This window comes from Gobio gobio (genome assembly GCF_949357685.1).
Source record: "Gobio gobio genome assembly, chromosome: 16".
Taxonomy (NCBI): domain Eukaryota; kingdom Metazoa; phylum Chordata; class Actinopteri; order Cypriniformes; family Gobionidae; genus Gobio; species Gobio gobio.
The window spans coordinates 16,855,164-16,871,102 of NC_137109.1; the positions used below are offsets into that span (position 1 = coordinate 16,855,164).

Consider the following 15,939-nt stretch of genomic DNA (forward strand, 5'->3'; position numbering starts at 1 on the left):
TATTTGGACAATGGGCGGCGCCATTTTGTTTGCGTTCTATGTCGATGTTGTAGAATGGTTGCACTCGGCAATCAACTGGGCTACCTCTAGCTATTTTTACCACAACACAACTCGAAAAAATACAATACGTATACGATGCCACATTGTGAGGCTCTGGCTGTATATTTCAGTCAAAAGGCAACAGGAAAAGCGATGTAAGTCACACACACACACCAACAGATTGGCGCGCACAGTGCGTGGATGTGTGTGTGTGTGTGTCTGTGTGCGCTGTAATGTTATACGTGAGGGTTGACTTGCCTATTTGTCACCTGGTTCCGATTCGGCAGACCTCTCCCTGTCGTGGAGACTGATGAGGGCAGCCCATAACATCTCTCGATTGAGACAGACTGCCTCAAAGCTTGCGTGTGCTGTGATGCACAAGATATCTGATCACAGAAAAAAGTAGCATCTTCTCAGCACGTTTCACTGTGTTTATTACCTATGGAAGCCCTTTTCTGCCACTAAATAAAAAAATAAAAACAGAAATTGCGAGAAAGTCAGAATTCTGAGATATAAACATGTAATTGCAAGTTATAAATAGGGATGGGCAACAGTGGTCGAGTACTCGAACGTGACAGCGATCATCGATCATGAGAACGATGATCGCCCTGAAAAAAAAAATATTTGTCTCTTTTTTCATTGGTTATTGCGTCATTTTGCGCGGTACCGGAGGTCTGATTGGTTAGCGTTATACAGCACGCCTCCTGACCGCGGTGAAATAAAGTGAAACTGAGGCACTGCAGTGATGTCTGGAATCACTGTGATCATTGAATGGTTAGTGCAAGATGTGCATCGCCAATCTGTCACAGCCTACATAGCATTATAATGAGAACATGATGGAAATTAGAATGCTGTAAATGATCTGTGCCTAGTTCCCCGTGTATCAGCTGATCCACAGAGAAGCGAGAACACTCAGACTAGCGCGTGAAGTTCATGTACGGATTCGCGTCGTTTTCTGCAGATGCACGTTGTAAGATTACTTTTATGTTGTCTTTATCTGATTCATCTAATATAAGAAGCGTTTGGTTGAGCTTAATAAGCCAGCAAAGCGCTGCCGTTATACCGGCTGTTCATTCTCTTCAGTTTCAGCTCAAACGCATATTTCATGCTCGACATGATGGTTTAGAGACAGTCATATTCTTTTTAGATAGGCTATTTCTTTCTCAGAATCATTGATATTAGTAATGCAGCAGCTCGTATTTTTTAACAGTAGACCTAGTTTATTTAAAGTTGTTTTTCGTTATGAGTTCGAAAACGCAGTGATGTCTGTAAACGCTTCGATCATGAATAATACAATTAAGTGCATGATGTGCAGAGTCAATCTGTCAAAGCATTATAATGAGAACAGGATTTTAATAAAATGTTGTTTCTGTGTGCTTTCTTTGTCCGTGTATCAGCGTTGTTAAGGGAAGAGCGCATTCAAAATGTTCCGTTTCAAACCATAGCCTGTAAAATCTAGCACGCTGAAGTTCACGTGCGCATTCACGTCCTTTTGTGTTGATTTATGTCGTAATAGGTTCATAATAATCTTCATATTAATATTGATATAGGGTGCGTTTGGTTGAGTTTATTAACCAGCTAGCAAGCTCTGCAGGGTGGTGTTATTTCACAGTTTCAGCTCAAAGGCAATGCTCGATATTACCGACTTGGTTATTTGAGACGGTCATTTTATAAAGATGTTTCTTTTTCAAAGACATTTATGCATCCTAATCTAGCAGTTATTTTTTGTTTTATATGTTCATGTTTTCATATACCTGTTTTCATGTCACGTTTGTATTTGTCAACAAACATTTTCATAACAGTTTTCATTATCTCAATGACGGACATGCCCCGCCCCCTGCACATGCCCCGCCCCCGAGTACTCGAGTACTCGTTTTTGAGACCTATCGATGATCGAAATGAGAAATTGACAAAAATGCCCATCCCTAGTTATAAAGTCAGAATTCTGAGATATAAACACGTAATTGCAAGTTATAAAGTCAGAATTCTGAGACATAAACTCGCAATTGCGTGATATAAAGTCATAATTCTGACTTTTTCTCACAATTGCGAGTTATAAAGTCAGAATTCTGAGATATAAACTCGCAATTGCATGATATAAAGTCAGAATTCTGACTGAGAAAAAAAAGTCAATTTTGACTTTATATCACGCAATTGTGAGTTTATATCTCCGAATTCTGACTTTATAACTTGCAATTGTGAGGAAAAAAAGTCCAGATTGTGACTTTATATCACGCAATTGCAAATTCTGAGATATAAACTCGCAATTGCATGATATAAAGTCAGAATTCTGACTGAGAAAAAAAAGTCAATTTTGACTTTATATCACGCAATTGTGAGTTTATATCTCCGAATTCTGACTTTATAACTTGCAATTGTGAGGAAAAAAAGTCCAGATTGTGACTTTATATCACGCAATTGCAAGTTTATATCTCAGAATTCTGACTTTATAACTTGCAATTGTGAGGAAAAAAACTCGCAATTACTGTTTTTATTTTTTTATTTAGTGGCGGAAACGGGCTTCCATAATTGCCAGAGGCAGACAGCAGTGGAGTATTTTTATTTTCTACTCAAGTAAATTTTTCAAGTATATACTTTATCAGTGGTTTGGAAAACTTTTACTTCACTACATTACAAAGCATAATATATAATGTCATACTTTTTACTGCACTACATTTCATAAATAAAAGTTTTTGTTTTCTTACCTTTTAATACTTAAATACAATCCGAATTCCGGAAATGTTGGGGCGTTTTTTAAATTTGAATAAAATTAAAGCAAAACGACTTTCAAATCACATGAGCCAATATTTTATTCACAATAGACCATAGATAACATAACAAATGTTTAAACTGAGAAATTTTACACTTTTATCCACGAAATGAGCTCATTTCAAACTTGATGCCTGCTACAGGTCTCAAAATAGTTGGGATGGAGGCGTGTTTACCATGGTGTAGAATCTCCTCTTCTTTTCAAAACAGTTTGAAGACGTTTGGGCATCGAGGTTATGAGTTTCTGGAGTTATGGTGTTGGAATTTGGTCCTATTCTTGCCTTATATATGTTTCCAGCTGTTGAAGAGTTTGTGGTCGCCTTCGATGTGTTTTTCGTTAATGATGCGCCAAATGTTCTCTATAGGTGAAAGATCTGGACTGCAGGCAGGCCAATTAAGCACCTGGACTCTTTTACGATGAAGCCATGCTGTTGTAATAGCTGCAGTATATGGTTTTGCATTGTCCTGCTGAAATACACAAGGCCTTCCCTGAAATTGACGTCGTCTGGAGGGGAGCATATGTTGCTCTAAAACCTTTACATATCTATATATCACTTATGCACCCCCATACCATCAGATGCCCCCCATACCATGGCTTTTGAACTGAATGCTGATAACACACTGGAAGGTCTCCCTCATCTTTAGCCCGGAGGACACGGCATCAGGGCTGGACTGGGGCTAAAATTCGGCCCTGGCAAATCCAGCCCATCCGGCCCATGAGTTCCTCTTGAATGTTTTTACTGGGGTTAGGGCCTTAAATTGGAGTAAATAAATAAATCTAGGACAGGGACAACTAATGATGGATATTATCGAATTTACTGCAAATGCAGATAACAAACGTAATATTGCACTTTTGTCACACAGAAATGCACTTGACAGTAAACCACTGATTTTGAGCTAGGATACATTAAAGTGAATTTACTGCTTTTAAAATCTGTCATCATTTACTCACTCTCATGCCGTTCCAAACCTGTATGACTTTCTCTCTTCCGTGAAACATAAAAGAAGATATGTTGAAGAATATTGGCAACCAAACCATAGGCTTTACCATTGAATAGCCTATTGTATGGACAAAAAAGACTCAAATGATTTTCTTTTATGTTACACAGACAGAAATTCATTGAGGTTTGGAATGACATTAGGGTGAGTAAACGTTCACATGTTTTGGTTGAACTACCCCTTTAAAAACAATAAAAAATGTTCGAGAGTTAAAGAGCACCTATCATGGCATTTAAAATGTTCCAAATATTGTTTTAGAAGTCCCCAACAACAGTTTTGCATGCATGCAATGACAAAAATAATATGCATTTATTTTTACCTGTTTTGACAGCGATTCTCAAATGATTCCTTTAGTGATTCACTTTTCAAAACCCCGCCTTTACGTGACGCTAATCTGCGGTGATTGGTCCGATGACCCAGTCAGTCGTGATTGGTATAGTCTGTGCAGATATTTTCGGAAACGGAACGCCCATCAAAGTCTTATAGTGACAGTAATTTGTTAATATGTGTCAGGAGCTGATCTCATTCATAAAAAAACTCCTCTATTCTCCTCACGAAGACTCGCGACAAATCAACATCCCTCAGGGCTTTTAGTTCAAAAGTGTGCAGATGAGGAGACATATTGATAGATTCTCATATGTCTGTGTCAAATTTCTAAACAGAGGAGTATTTTTTATTCAATACTTCCTCAAAATGCGCAGATATAGCCTAATCATGAGCGATTGAGTCTCTTATGTGTTGTTTTCAATTCATCCTGGCAGCCGGAGGGCGCTCTGTACACATGTAGTCCATATGGTACAGACAGAGAAGAAGAACCATGTGCCATAATAGAAGTCCATAATAAAAGCTTCCTGAGATCGCGAAACATGCAAATAGAGACATTTGACGATTAAATAAACACACAATCGCGACAATGTATGGTTTGTCTTCAAGCCACTTAGTCTTCAAATGCTCATCCTTGGGCAGATGAAAAAAGTTTGCTTTTGAGTCGCACTTCAGAACACAGCGTCTCGTCGCCATGATGCTTTCTAGTTTTCACTGGCGTCTTGGAGCGCAATAAGTGGGCGTATCGCATTCAAATAACTTGACAAGTTGACGTCCTCTAGTCAGAGAAAAAGCTTCGGTCTTCTAACGATTCTTAAAAATGACTCAGAGTCGACTCTTACTTTTGAAAGAAAATAACTATATATACGGTGTACTGTCATATTTCAAAAATTTGCAGGATGTTTTTGTTCACTTAGATCTATGTTACACACTACATGAAAGGTAAATTTCAAAATTCCATGATAGGTGCTCTTTAACACCTAATTTATAACACACTGATATATACATATATATCTTTCATGAGGTTCTCATTGAAATAACATTTAGTTAAATTTCATTAGATCTATTTAAAAGTTCATAAAACATTTACAGAGAAAAAAGCTTTGTCCTTAAAGGGATAGTTCACCCAAAAATGAAAATTGTGTCATCATTTACTCACCCTCAAGTTGTTCCAAACCTGTATGAGTTTCTTTGTTCTGCTGAACACAAAATAAGATATTTTGAAGAATGTTTGTAACAAAGCAGATAGAGCAACTATTGACCATAGTATTTATTTTCCTACTATATAGTCAATAGTTGCTCTATCTGCTTGAGAGTGAGTTTAACTGTAGGTCAGTTTCATTTAACTGTATGGGCATACTCACAGGTAAAATCATGCTCCTCATTACCATAGGTATATGGTTTCGAAAATAAATAAATAAATAATAATAAACTATTGAATTTGATTGTGCTAGAGTGACAAGTTTGTAGTTGTGTGTATTGCTGTTTTCCAATTTACCTCGTGATGTATTTACATGTTCGCGGCTGTTTTCAGCTGATTCACCACAGAACCTTTAATGTTCCCATATTCATTCATTTCATATATGAAACGCAGCGCACGTTCGTCGGCGGCAGCGCTGTTGCGCGGATATTCGCCTTTTGCAGTTTCATGCGGCCAAATTTTTAAACAGCGCCTAATATGGACACAGTCTATGGAGGAGGGAAGGTCTCTCTCGCTTTGGCCTGTCAATTCAGAAGACAAACCAATGGGCCGCTGTCCCTGCATGATGGGCCAGTCCGTGGCAAAAAATTAAATAAATAAATAACCTTGTATCGGCCCCAAAGTGCGTCGGCCCACCGGGAAAATGCCCGGTATGCCAGATTACCAGTCCAGCCCTGCACGGCATCCATGATTTCCAACAAGAATGTCAAATTTGGACTCGTCTGACCATAGAACACTTTTCCAATTTGAAACAGGTAATTTTAAATGAGCCTTGGCCCACAGGACACGACAGCGCTTCAGGACTATGTTCACACACCTTTTTGCATGATAAAGCTTTAGTTGGCATCTGCAGATGGTACGGTGGTTTGTGTTTACTGACAGTGGTTTCTGGAAGTATTCCTGTGCCCATTTAGTAACGTCATTGATACAATCATGCCGATGAGTGATGCAGTGCCGTCTGAGGGCCCGAAGACCACGGGCATCCAATAAAGGTCTTCGGCCTTGTCCCTTATGCACAGAGATTTCTCTAGTTTCTCTGAATCTTTTGATGATGTTATGCACTGTAGATTTCCAAAGCCTTTGCAATTTAACGTTTAAAGTATTTCAAAACTTTAAGAGCTTTTTACGCACTCTTTCACAGATTGGAGAGCCTCTGCCCATCTTTACTTCTGAGAGACTCTGCCTCTTTAAGACATCCATTTTATAGATAATCATGTTACAGACCTGATATCAATTAACAATCATTTAATCAATTAGTTGCTATATGTTCACCTAGCTGAATATTTTTAAAATTTCTTGCATTTTTCAGCCATTTGTTTCCTCCGTGCCAACTTTTTTGAGACCTGTAGCAGGCATCAAGTTTGAAATTAGCTCATTAAGTGGATAAAAGTGTAACATTTCTCAGTTTAAACATTTGTTATGTTATCTATAGCCTATTGTGAATAAATGATTGGCTCATGTGATTTGAAAGACTTTTAGTTTTAATTTTATTCAAATTTAAAAAACGTCCCAACATTTCCGGAATTCTGGTTGTACATTAAAAATGTAGCACTTTCTTACTTGTACTCAAGTAAAACTTTAAATTACTTTTACTTGCGTACTACATTTTTAATGTAATTAAGTATTAAATGATATTCAATATGACCTGTATTGCCGTAAAAATTACAATATTATGTTTTGGAATGTTGTGAAGTAAAAGTTTTCCAAAGAAGAACACTGATAAAGTACATATACGTGAAAAATAAAATTACTTGGAAAGTAAAAATACTTCACTACTGTCCGCCTCTGTTTATTGCATTCAGGTGACGTATCAGATGATTTTTACATATCAAACGTACAACATTAGTTCAATCTAAAAACTTACCTTGAACAGATCCAGCGAGAAATTGCATCTCCTTACAGCAAACACACTCTCTCTCGGTTCGCATCGGCAACCAATTGCCACAGAGACACCATCTATTTTTCCCCAGTCTCACCTTCTCAATCCCCCAATTAACTTTGTTTTGATGTAATTCATATTCAAGGTCTTCGATGTTTACATTCTCACAAATTTCACACTCTGGCTCAAATTGAAAAGGCTGAACAGATGACATTGTTGCGACACAGTGGGAGGCGTGAAGTTAAGGTAGCGGTGATCGGTGCATCCATTCAACGTCATCGACTTAGAACAAAAACAAAATGGCGCTGCCTATTGTCCAAATATGTAATGGATTTTTTAAATAATGTAGATCTTTCATGGGTTTTCTACTACATATTTCAGTAAGAGACATAATTTATGTTATATTAAGCCATACAAGTCTTAACACCAGGAGATCCCTTTAAGAAGCAACCACATGTATTATTTCTTATTTTGTATTATTTGTTTTATTTATTTGTGTGGCAGTACTCTTATCAGTTGTCTTGTTGTTCATTTGTCAGTGTTGCTGTTAGAAGTCTATCTTCACCAGATACACAGCTGTTGGCCTTTATCTGTGCACCTGATGATAAGCCAATCGGATCGATGGATAAAAAAAATGTGCATGTGAATGAGGCTGAAATCCGATTTAAGGCTTCGACCTGATTGCTGATATAAGTGATACGTCTAATGAGGTGCCAGAGCAGCACTGGGTTATTTTAAAGGTGTTCTGTTATGTTTCCTCCACAGTCATTCTCTGAAATCATTTGCATAAGCATATGAAATATAAACGCATGATGGTGGCATAGCCACCAATAAATACATGATGAATGTTGTGTTTAGAGCCTTCATTACTTACAGTACACTACAGCTCTTGCCAGCTGTCGTGCTGAGGATGTTTGATGCCTTTTCAAGAGTCCTTAAAGAGAACTTCAGTGTCTTGTGAACAAGAATGAATGCAGAAATAATGCCAAAACACTGAGGTTATACAAATGACATTGTGTGCTTCACAACTTTTTACACCAAAATCATTTGTCTGCTTTAAAAGAGAACTGCATACATTTAATTATTATTATTAAAAAATAAAATAAGAATGTAAGAATGTTGGTCAATGTAAAAGTCAAAGGAGGATGTCAGGTGTAGTTAAGGTGTTCCAAGTGGTTGCTAAAAAATATATTTTGGGTTGTTGTTAGGGCTTTGATAAAATGTTGCCAGGGCATCGCTTAGCAGCTGCTATGGTGTTGTGGGTGGTTGCTAGGGCATTGTTAGACTTGTTGCTAGGGTACTGAAAGGTGGTTATGGAATCGTGGCGTGGTTGCTCTGGTGGTTGTTAATAGATTTGGACATGAGTGCTTGAGTACTTGGAAGTGACAGCAATGATCGATCATGTGAATCAGATGAATCTGATTGGTTAGTGTGGCATTTTGTGTGGTACCTTGAAGTACTGTTGTACTCGAGACTCAGACTTCAATGACTCAAGAGCTTGACTCAAAGAGGAATAAAGAATGCTGGGATATTACTAAATTGCCAGTGCATTGTCTGATTTATTTATTAATATCATTAATGTGATTGAATGTAAAACTTAATAATCAGAGTAATCAGAGAGTAAAGTATGCATGTTTGGCATGCCGTCCGAGGAGAGGGCTCTGAGCTCAATATTTTGGCCCGAACCCATAGTACTCCCCTCGTATTTATGGTTTAGGAAAGTAACCAGACGAGTGTGAGGAGACGGGGTGATGGAGGGATGCTGAAAACTGTCGAGGAACACACAGTAGGTGAGCCTCCATTCATGCTGACGGGGTAGACATGTTGATTACTGATGACGTGATGATTAGATAGATAATTTGAACATGTTCTCCCGAACTTTGTTAATAAAACAATGGTAATGCCTTACAATACAGATGCACTAATATGCATTAAATAATGCTTAACTAATGCACAGATAATCATGAGTTAATGTATGACTCATGAATAACTAAACCATTTATTAATGAATACTGCATCAGCTACTAATGAAGATTATATATGATTAATAGATTAAGTAATATATGAATTGCTATTTATTAAATGTGGCATTATGTATTAATTCTAGGGCTGTCAAAAGATTAATCGCGATTAATCTTTTGACAGCCCTAATTAACTCCCTTCATATTATATTAACTAATAGTGTAAATTCATGTGTTAATTACCACAGTGGTTGAAGCTATGTACTTCAACTTCAACTCGGGCTTTAATTAATCATTCATTAGCTAATAATTTGCAAAGGTATCATTATGTTATGACTTTACTTGTTGAGGCATATATAACTAATAACAATTCATATATTACTTGATCTATTAATCATATAGAATGTTCATTAGTTGCTGATGCAGTAATCATTAATAAATGGTTTAGTTCTTCATGAGTCATACATTAACTCATGATTATCTGTGCATTAATTAAGCATGAATTAAAGGTCCCATGGCATGGATTTTTTTTATTATTTTATAATGTTTCCTGAGGTGTACTTATATTGTTAGTATGGTTTTTACATCAAAAAATGTCATAATTTAGAAATAAAAAGCATTTTTTTCTATACTGATAATAGCCATCTGAAATCAAAATTTCTAGCCACTTGGTAGGCTTGCTACGATAGTCGGTGTTGCCGGTGTTACCGGTGTCCAGACTTTACATCACTTGCCCACCATGGCACCGCCCACGTCTTTTTGATTTTTTTATAGTAATAAAATAATTTAGTTCAGTTAGTGAAAAGACAATACAAATAAAAACTGAACGTATCTGCTTAATAAAGCAGGATCCGACCGTGAGTCTCGGCAGCGGCAGGAGTCATTCATCATATTTGAGAGAAGCACCGAACATCAGGGAGAACAACTAGTGTGTGAGTTTCTGTATTCATTTTCCTCACTTGATCTGTAGTTCAACTTTTGTTTAGAACATTGTATGTGTGCTGTAGTTGGCCGTTTGTTGTAGTCTCGTTTGTTATCGTTTGACCTCGTGCGAGCTAACGCGTTTCACTGGGCGTGGCCATAAGCCAGCGTGGTATTTAGAGCGTGCACTGTTTACATTGTGTCAGAGAGAAGCACCGAACATCAGGGAGAACAACTAGTGTGTGAGTTTCTGTATTCATTTTCCTCACTTGATCTGTAGTTCAACTTTTGTTTAGAACATTGTATGTGTGCTGTAGTTGGCCGTTTGTTGTAGTCTCGTTTGTTATCGTTTGACCTCGTGCGAGCTAACGCGTTTCACTGGGCGTGGCCATAAGCCAGCGTGGTATTTAGAGCGTGCACTGTTTACATTGTGTCAGAGAGAAGCACCGAACATCAGGGAGAACAACTAGTGTGTGAGTTTCTGTATTCATTTTCCTCACTTGATCTGTAGTTCAACTTTTGTTTAGAACATTGTATGTGTGCTGTAGTTGGCCGTTTGTTGTAGTCTCGTTTGTTATCGTTTGACCTCGTGCGAGCTAACGCGTTTCACTGGGCGTGGCCATAAGCCAGCGTGGTATTTAGAGCGTGCACTGTTTACATTGTGTCAGAGAGAAGCACCGAACATCAGGGAGAACAACTAGTGTGTGAGTTTCTGTATTCATTTTCCTCACTTGATCTGTAGTTCAACTTTTGTTTAGAACATTGTATGTGTGCTGTAGTTGGCCGTTTGTTGTAGTCTCGTTTGTTATCGTTTGACCTCGTGCGAGCTAACGCGTTTCACTGGGAGTGACCAGCTGTATTCACTAACGACACTTACCGTGAGTATAAATTGAGTAGTACTCCGCGGCAGCGGAAGCGGCAGCCCTCGTGTGAAGCCCTCCTCGTGTGAAGACCGAAGAGTGTAAAGACATCGACTCTACTCTGTGCGACTCCACTCGAGCAAGGACACCGACAAGGCACTTAAGTATAGCTTTCCTTCTACTTTGTCCACTTTTGTGTTTTGCTTGTTTTCATCTGTTTATTTGTCTGACCTGTTTTCATAATGTGCTTCCAAATCTCTACTATTACCACACACACCCGTAAATCACGCTCAGGAAATTCTAGACGCCGTAATCCCAATAATCTGCGTAGTGTACCTATTTCCTCTGCTACATTAATGTCCATTCCAATTGGTCTCTGGAATTGCCAGTCTGCTGTAAACAAAGCAGACTTTATTTCATCTCTTTCCACTCATTCACATCTCAGTCTCATGGCTCTAACTGAGACATGGATCAAACCAGAAGACACTGCCACCCCTGCAGCTCTCTCAAATAATTTCTCTTTTTCACACACCTCTCGCCCGATTGGGAGGGGTGGAGGTACTGGTCTGCTCATTTCAAAGGATTGGAAATTTGAGCCCATCCCTTCTCTATCTGGCAACAGTTCATTTGAATCACACTCAATCACGATCACTCACCCGGCTAATATCCATGTTGTAGTTATTTATCGCCCTCCAGGTCAACTGGGTAACTTCTTGGAGGAGTTGGATATGTTACTCTCTCACTTCCCCGAGGATGGCACTCCTCTGGTACTGCTCGGTGACTTCAACATTCACCTTGATAAACCACAGGCTGCAGACTTCACCACTCTTCTGACCTCATTTGACCTTAAGCGAGTATCTACTGCAGCTACTCACAAATCAGGTAATCATCTGGACCTTATCTACACGCGCTACTGCTCCACCGACGACCCTTTAGTTACTCCATTGCACACCTCAGATCACTTTCTCATCACTCTTAACCTCCTACTGACTCCTGACACAACACGCACTCCTCCCCAGATCACCTTTCGGCGTAATCTACGCTCACTCTCTCCCTCCCGTCTATCCACTATGGTTTCATCCTCACTCCCTCCACCTGCTCAGTTCTCAGCACTGGACACTAACAGTGCTACTGACACTCTTTGCTCCACTCTAACATCTTGCTTGGACAACCTCTGTCCCGTTTCAACCAGGCCAGCCCGCACCACTCCCTCTGCCCCCTGGCTGTCTGATGTTCTCCGCGAACATCGTTCTGGGCTCCGGGCGGCAGAGAGGAAGTGGCGAAAAACTAAAAACACTACTGACCTGACCCTGTATCAGTCTCTCCTTGCTTCTTTCTCTGCTAATGTCTCCACTGCTAAATCTACATACTACCACAACAAAATCAACAACTGCTCTGACTCTCGTGCACTTTTCAGAACATTCTCTTCACTCCTTTGTCCTCCTCCCCCCCCTCCTTCATCAACTCTTACAGCTGGCGACTTTGCATCATTTTTCACAAATAAAATCTCCTCCATCAGCAGCCAATTCTCCGCACCACAAACCGACACGCACATCTCAACAACCATCACACATACGCTCCCCTCTTTTTCTCTGCTCTCTGAAGCTGACATCTCCAAACTCATCCTTTCCAACCACCCCACTACCTGTCCACTGGACCCTATCCCCACTCACCTCCTTCAGGCCATCTCTTCTTCTGTTACTCCTGCACTCACTCACATTGTCAACACCTCTCTTCACACCGGGACTTTCCCCACAGCATTTAAGCAGGCTCGGGTAACCCCACTGCTTAAGAAACCCTCTCTGAACCCAGCACTTTTAGAAAACTACAGACCGGTATCCCTTCTGCCTTTCATTGCAAAGACACTCGAGCGAGTTGTTTTTAACCAGCTCTCTACGTTTCTTGAACAGAACAACCTCCTGGATATCAACCAATCTGGCTTCAAAAGTGGCCACTCAACTGAGACTGCCCTGCTCTCGGTTACCGAAGCACTGAGACAGGCAAGAGCGGCTTCCAAATCCACAGTACTTATCTTACTGGATTTGTCTGCTGCTTTTGACACAGTTAACCACCAGATACTCCTGTCAACTCTCATGGAGATGGGCATCTCAGGAACTGCTCTCCAGTGGCTCAAGTCTTACCTCTCAGGTAGGTCCTTCAGAGTGTCATGGAGAGGTGAAGTGTCTAAGTCACATCATCTAGCCACTGGAGTACCCCAGGGCTCAGTGCTTGGACCACTTCTCTTCTCCATCTACATGTCATCACTGGGAACTGTCATTCAGAAACATGGCTTTTCCTATCATTGCTACGCTGACGACACTCAACTCTACTTCTCATTTCAACCAGATGATCCCACGGTTGGTGGTCGTATCGCTGCCTGCCTAACAGACATTTCTGCCTGGATGAAGGAACATCACCTGCAACTCAACCTTCCAAAGACAGAACTGCTTGTGGTCTCAGCCAACCCAGCACTTCATCATAATCTCTCCATTCAGCTAGGATCATCAACCATAACTCCGTCCAGGACAGCCAGGAATCTTGGAGTTGTGATTGATGATCAGCTAAAATTCACTGACCACATTACTGCAACATCCCGGTCCTGCAGATTTGCGTTATACAATATTAGGAGGATCAGACCCTTCCTATCAGAGCAGGCCACACAACTCCTGGTCCAAGCTCTTGTTCTCTCCAGACTGGACTACTGTAATGCTCTTCTAGCGGGCCTTCCGGCATGCACTATCAAACCCTTGCAACTGATCCAGAATGCAGCGGCAAGGGTGGTCTTTAACGAGCCGAAGAGAGCGCACGTCACGCCTCTCTTCATCAATCTCCACTGGCTGCCAATAGCTGCTCGCATCAAATTCAAGTCACTGGTGCTCGCCTTCAAAGCAACCACTGGCTCTGCACCAATATACCTAAACTCGCTTGTTCAGACTTACACACCCTCCAGGAGCTTACGGTCTGCCAGTGAACGACGCCTTGTAGTGCCATACCAAAGAGGCATGAAATCACTCTCACGGAGCTTTTCCTGGACTGCCCCCACCTGGTGGAATGACCTGCCTATCTCAATTCGAGCCGCCGAGTCTGTAGCCATTTTCAAAAAACGGCTAAAGACACGTCTTTTCCAGCAGCACCTAACCAATCAAGAATAGCACTTAACATTCCATTCGATTCATTTTCTGTCTGTCTAATTTATTTAAAAAAAAAAAAAAAAAAAAAAAAAAAAAAAAAATTGTGTGTTCTGTGTTAGATTAACTGAGACTTGTTACAGCACTTGCATACTGTAGCCCTTGACCGTTCTAGTTGCTTCTATTGCTCTCATTTGTAAGTCGCTTTGGATAAAAGCGTCTGCTAAATGACTAAATGACTAAATGACTAAATGATATTTAAGAGTGAGGAGCTGACTGAGATGATCGCGGAAGATTTGGTTTCAAAGCGAAACGTAAAAGCGCCTATTTAGAGCGGAGTTTGTCATTTGTTTTGTTGTTGTATTTTTCATTAAAAATAATAGGCTAATGAACCCACAATTCAAGCAACCCGTAGCCGAATTGGCGCTAATTCAAAACCGAAAGTAAAATGTGCACGGCCGCACAGATCGCTTTGGCCTGGCTCCGCAGTGCGAGCCTCCACGCTACGCTGACTGCGCGCATTTATTTTTGCCGTGGGCGCGTCGAGTATAAACAAGGCTTTACGGACGAACTGTTATTCATTCATGGCGTGCATCTCAATCATAGACTGATCAATGCTTGATCAGTGCCCTGACTACTGAACTAGGGAACTGATTGAGACGCACCCATGGCCTCACAGAGCGCGCATTTACAGACGAGCTGTCATTCACGGTGTGTGCGAACTGGCGCGTTTTCAGTTCAGAGCGGTCGTGTGCATGTTACTTTCGGTTAGAAAGAATTAGTGATTTAAAAGCCTCCGCCGGTGATACCGGTATTACCGGTGTTGTCACACATCAATTAACCGGTGGGAAAATGTCCTCACCGTCACATCCCTACCACTTGAGGATCATATACAGGCTAGGGGAACTCAAATTAATGTTGAAAAACCTCATAAAATGAAAATGTCATGCAATGGGACCTTTAATGCATATTAGTGCACCCGTATTGTAAAGTATAACCAACATAATTTATTGTGCCGGTTCAGAAATTAATGAGGGATTGTGTCCAAAATCTCACCAAATTATTACAAATTCTCACAAAATTCAAGACATTGTTGCAAAAAAGTGCTTGGATGAGATTTGGATTTTTATATTATAACATGTGATATAATTAAGCAATATCACAAGAGCAAGAGAGCTGTTTCCACAAATTTGAACATGCCTGCAAACATGATATTGCTTTTATACAAACATTGACTATTTTTTTAAAACATTATTCTCAATATTATTTATGCATTTGTAATTTACCAATTCAGATGCAACTTCTGTACCACCTTTGCAGTGCAAAGATTAATTTGGTTGTTAATGATTTCATTTGATTGGTAACAGCTCTATGTAGTATCTTATTCTAATTATATTTATTGATAAAACAATTAGTAATTTCTCAGGCGGTAATGTGGATCTTTATGAATTTCAGGAGAGCTGGGGCACGTTCAAAGCTCAAACAGGTGCTCAACGTTTTGCTATGGTTTCTGGTTGAACATCATGTTTCCTGGAAACGGTGTGTAACGGTGTGCAACGGGTTTGAGATGCGTTTTCTCTCGTTTGGTGGGTGTGTCAAATATGTCAGCCCAATCAGCAGCAACATGTATATAAACCACGCGGTATTCAAGAGACAGCTCGCACAATGGGCCCAAGTATAGTTGTTTAAAAATGTGTCCGCAGCTCGGTGTACGCAACAATTTAAATATTAGAAGACATGATTGTCGTAAGAGTTTTAAAGAGTTTTATATATATATATATATATATATATATATATATATATATATATATATATATATATATATATATATATATATAATCAACATGATGATGTATTT

At 39.8% G+C, this 15,939-nt stretch overlaps 1 protein-coding gene across 1 annotated transcript in view; it reads left to right on the forward strand.

Moving 5' to 3' along the window:
- Positions 1-14,151, forward strand: part of LOC307139999 (uncharacterized protein) — a gene marked incomplete at its 5' end in the record, with an annotated part of 29,465 nt that extends 15,314 nt beyond the window's left edge. The window contains 2 exons of the mRNA XM_079839241.1: positions 12,864-13,101; positions 13,300-14,151. Coding sequence (XP_079695367.1) covers positions 12,864-13,101; positions 13,300-14,105 — 1,044 coding nt within the window. The 3' untranslated portion in view covers positions 14,106-14,151. The remainder of the gene's footprint in view (positions 1-12,863; positions 13,102-13,299) is intronic.
- Positions 14,152-15,939: the final 1,788 nt, after the last annotated feature.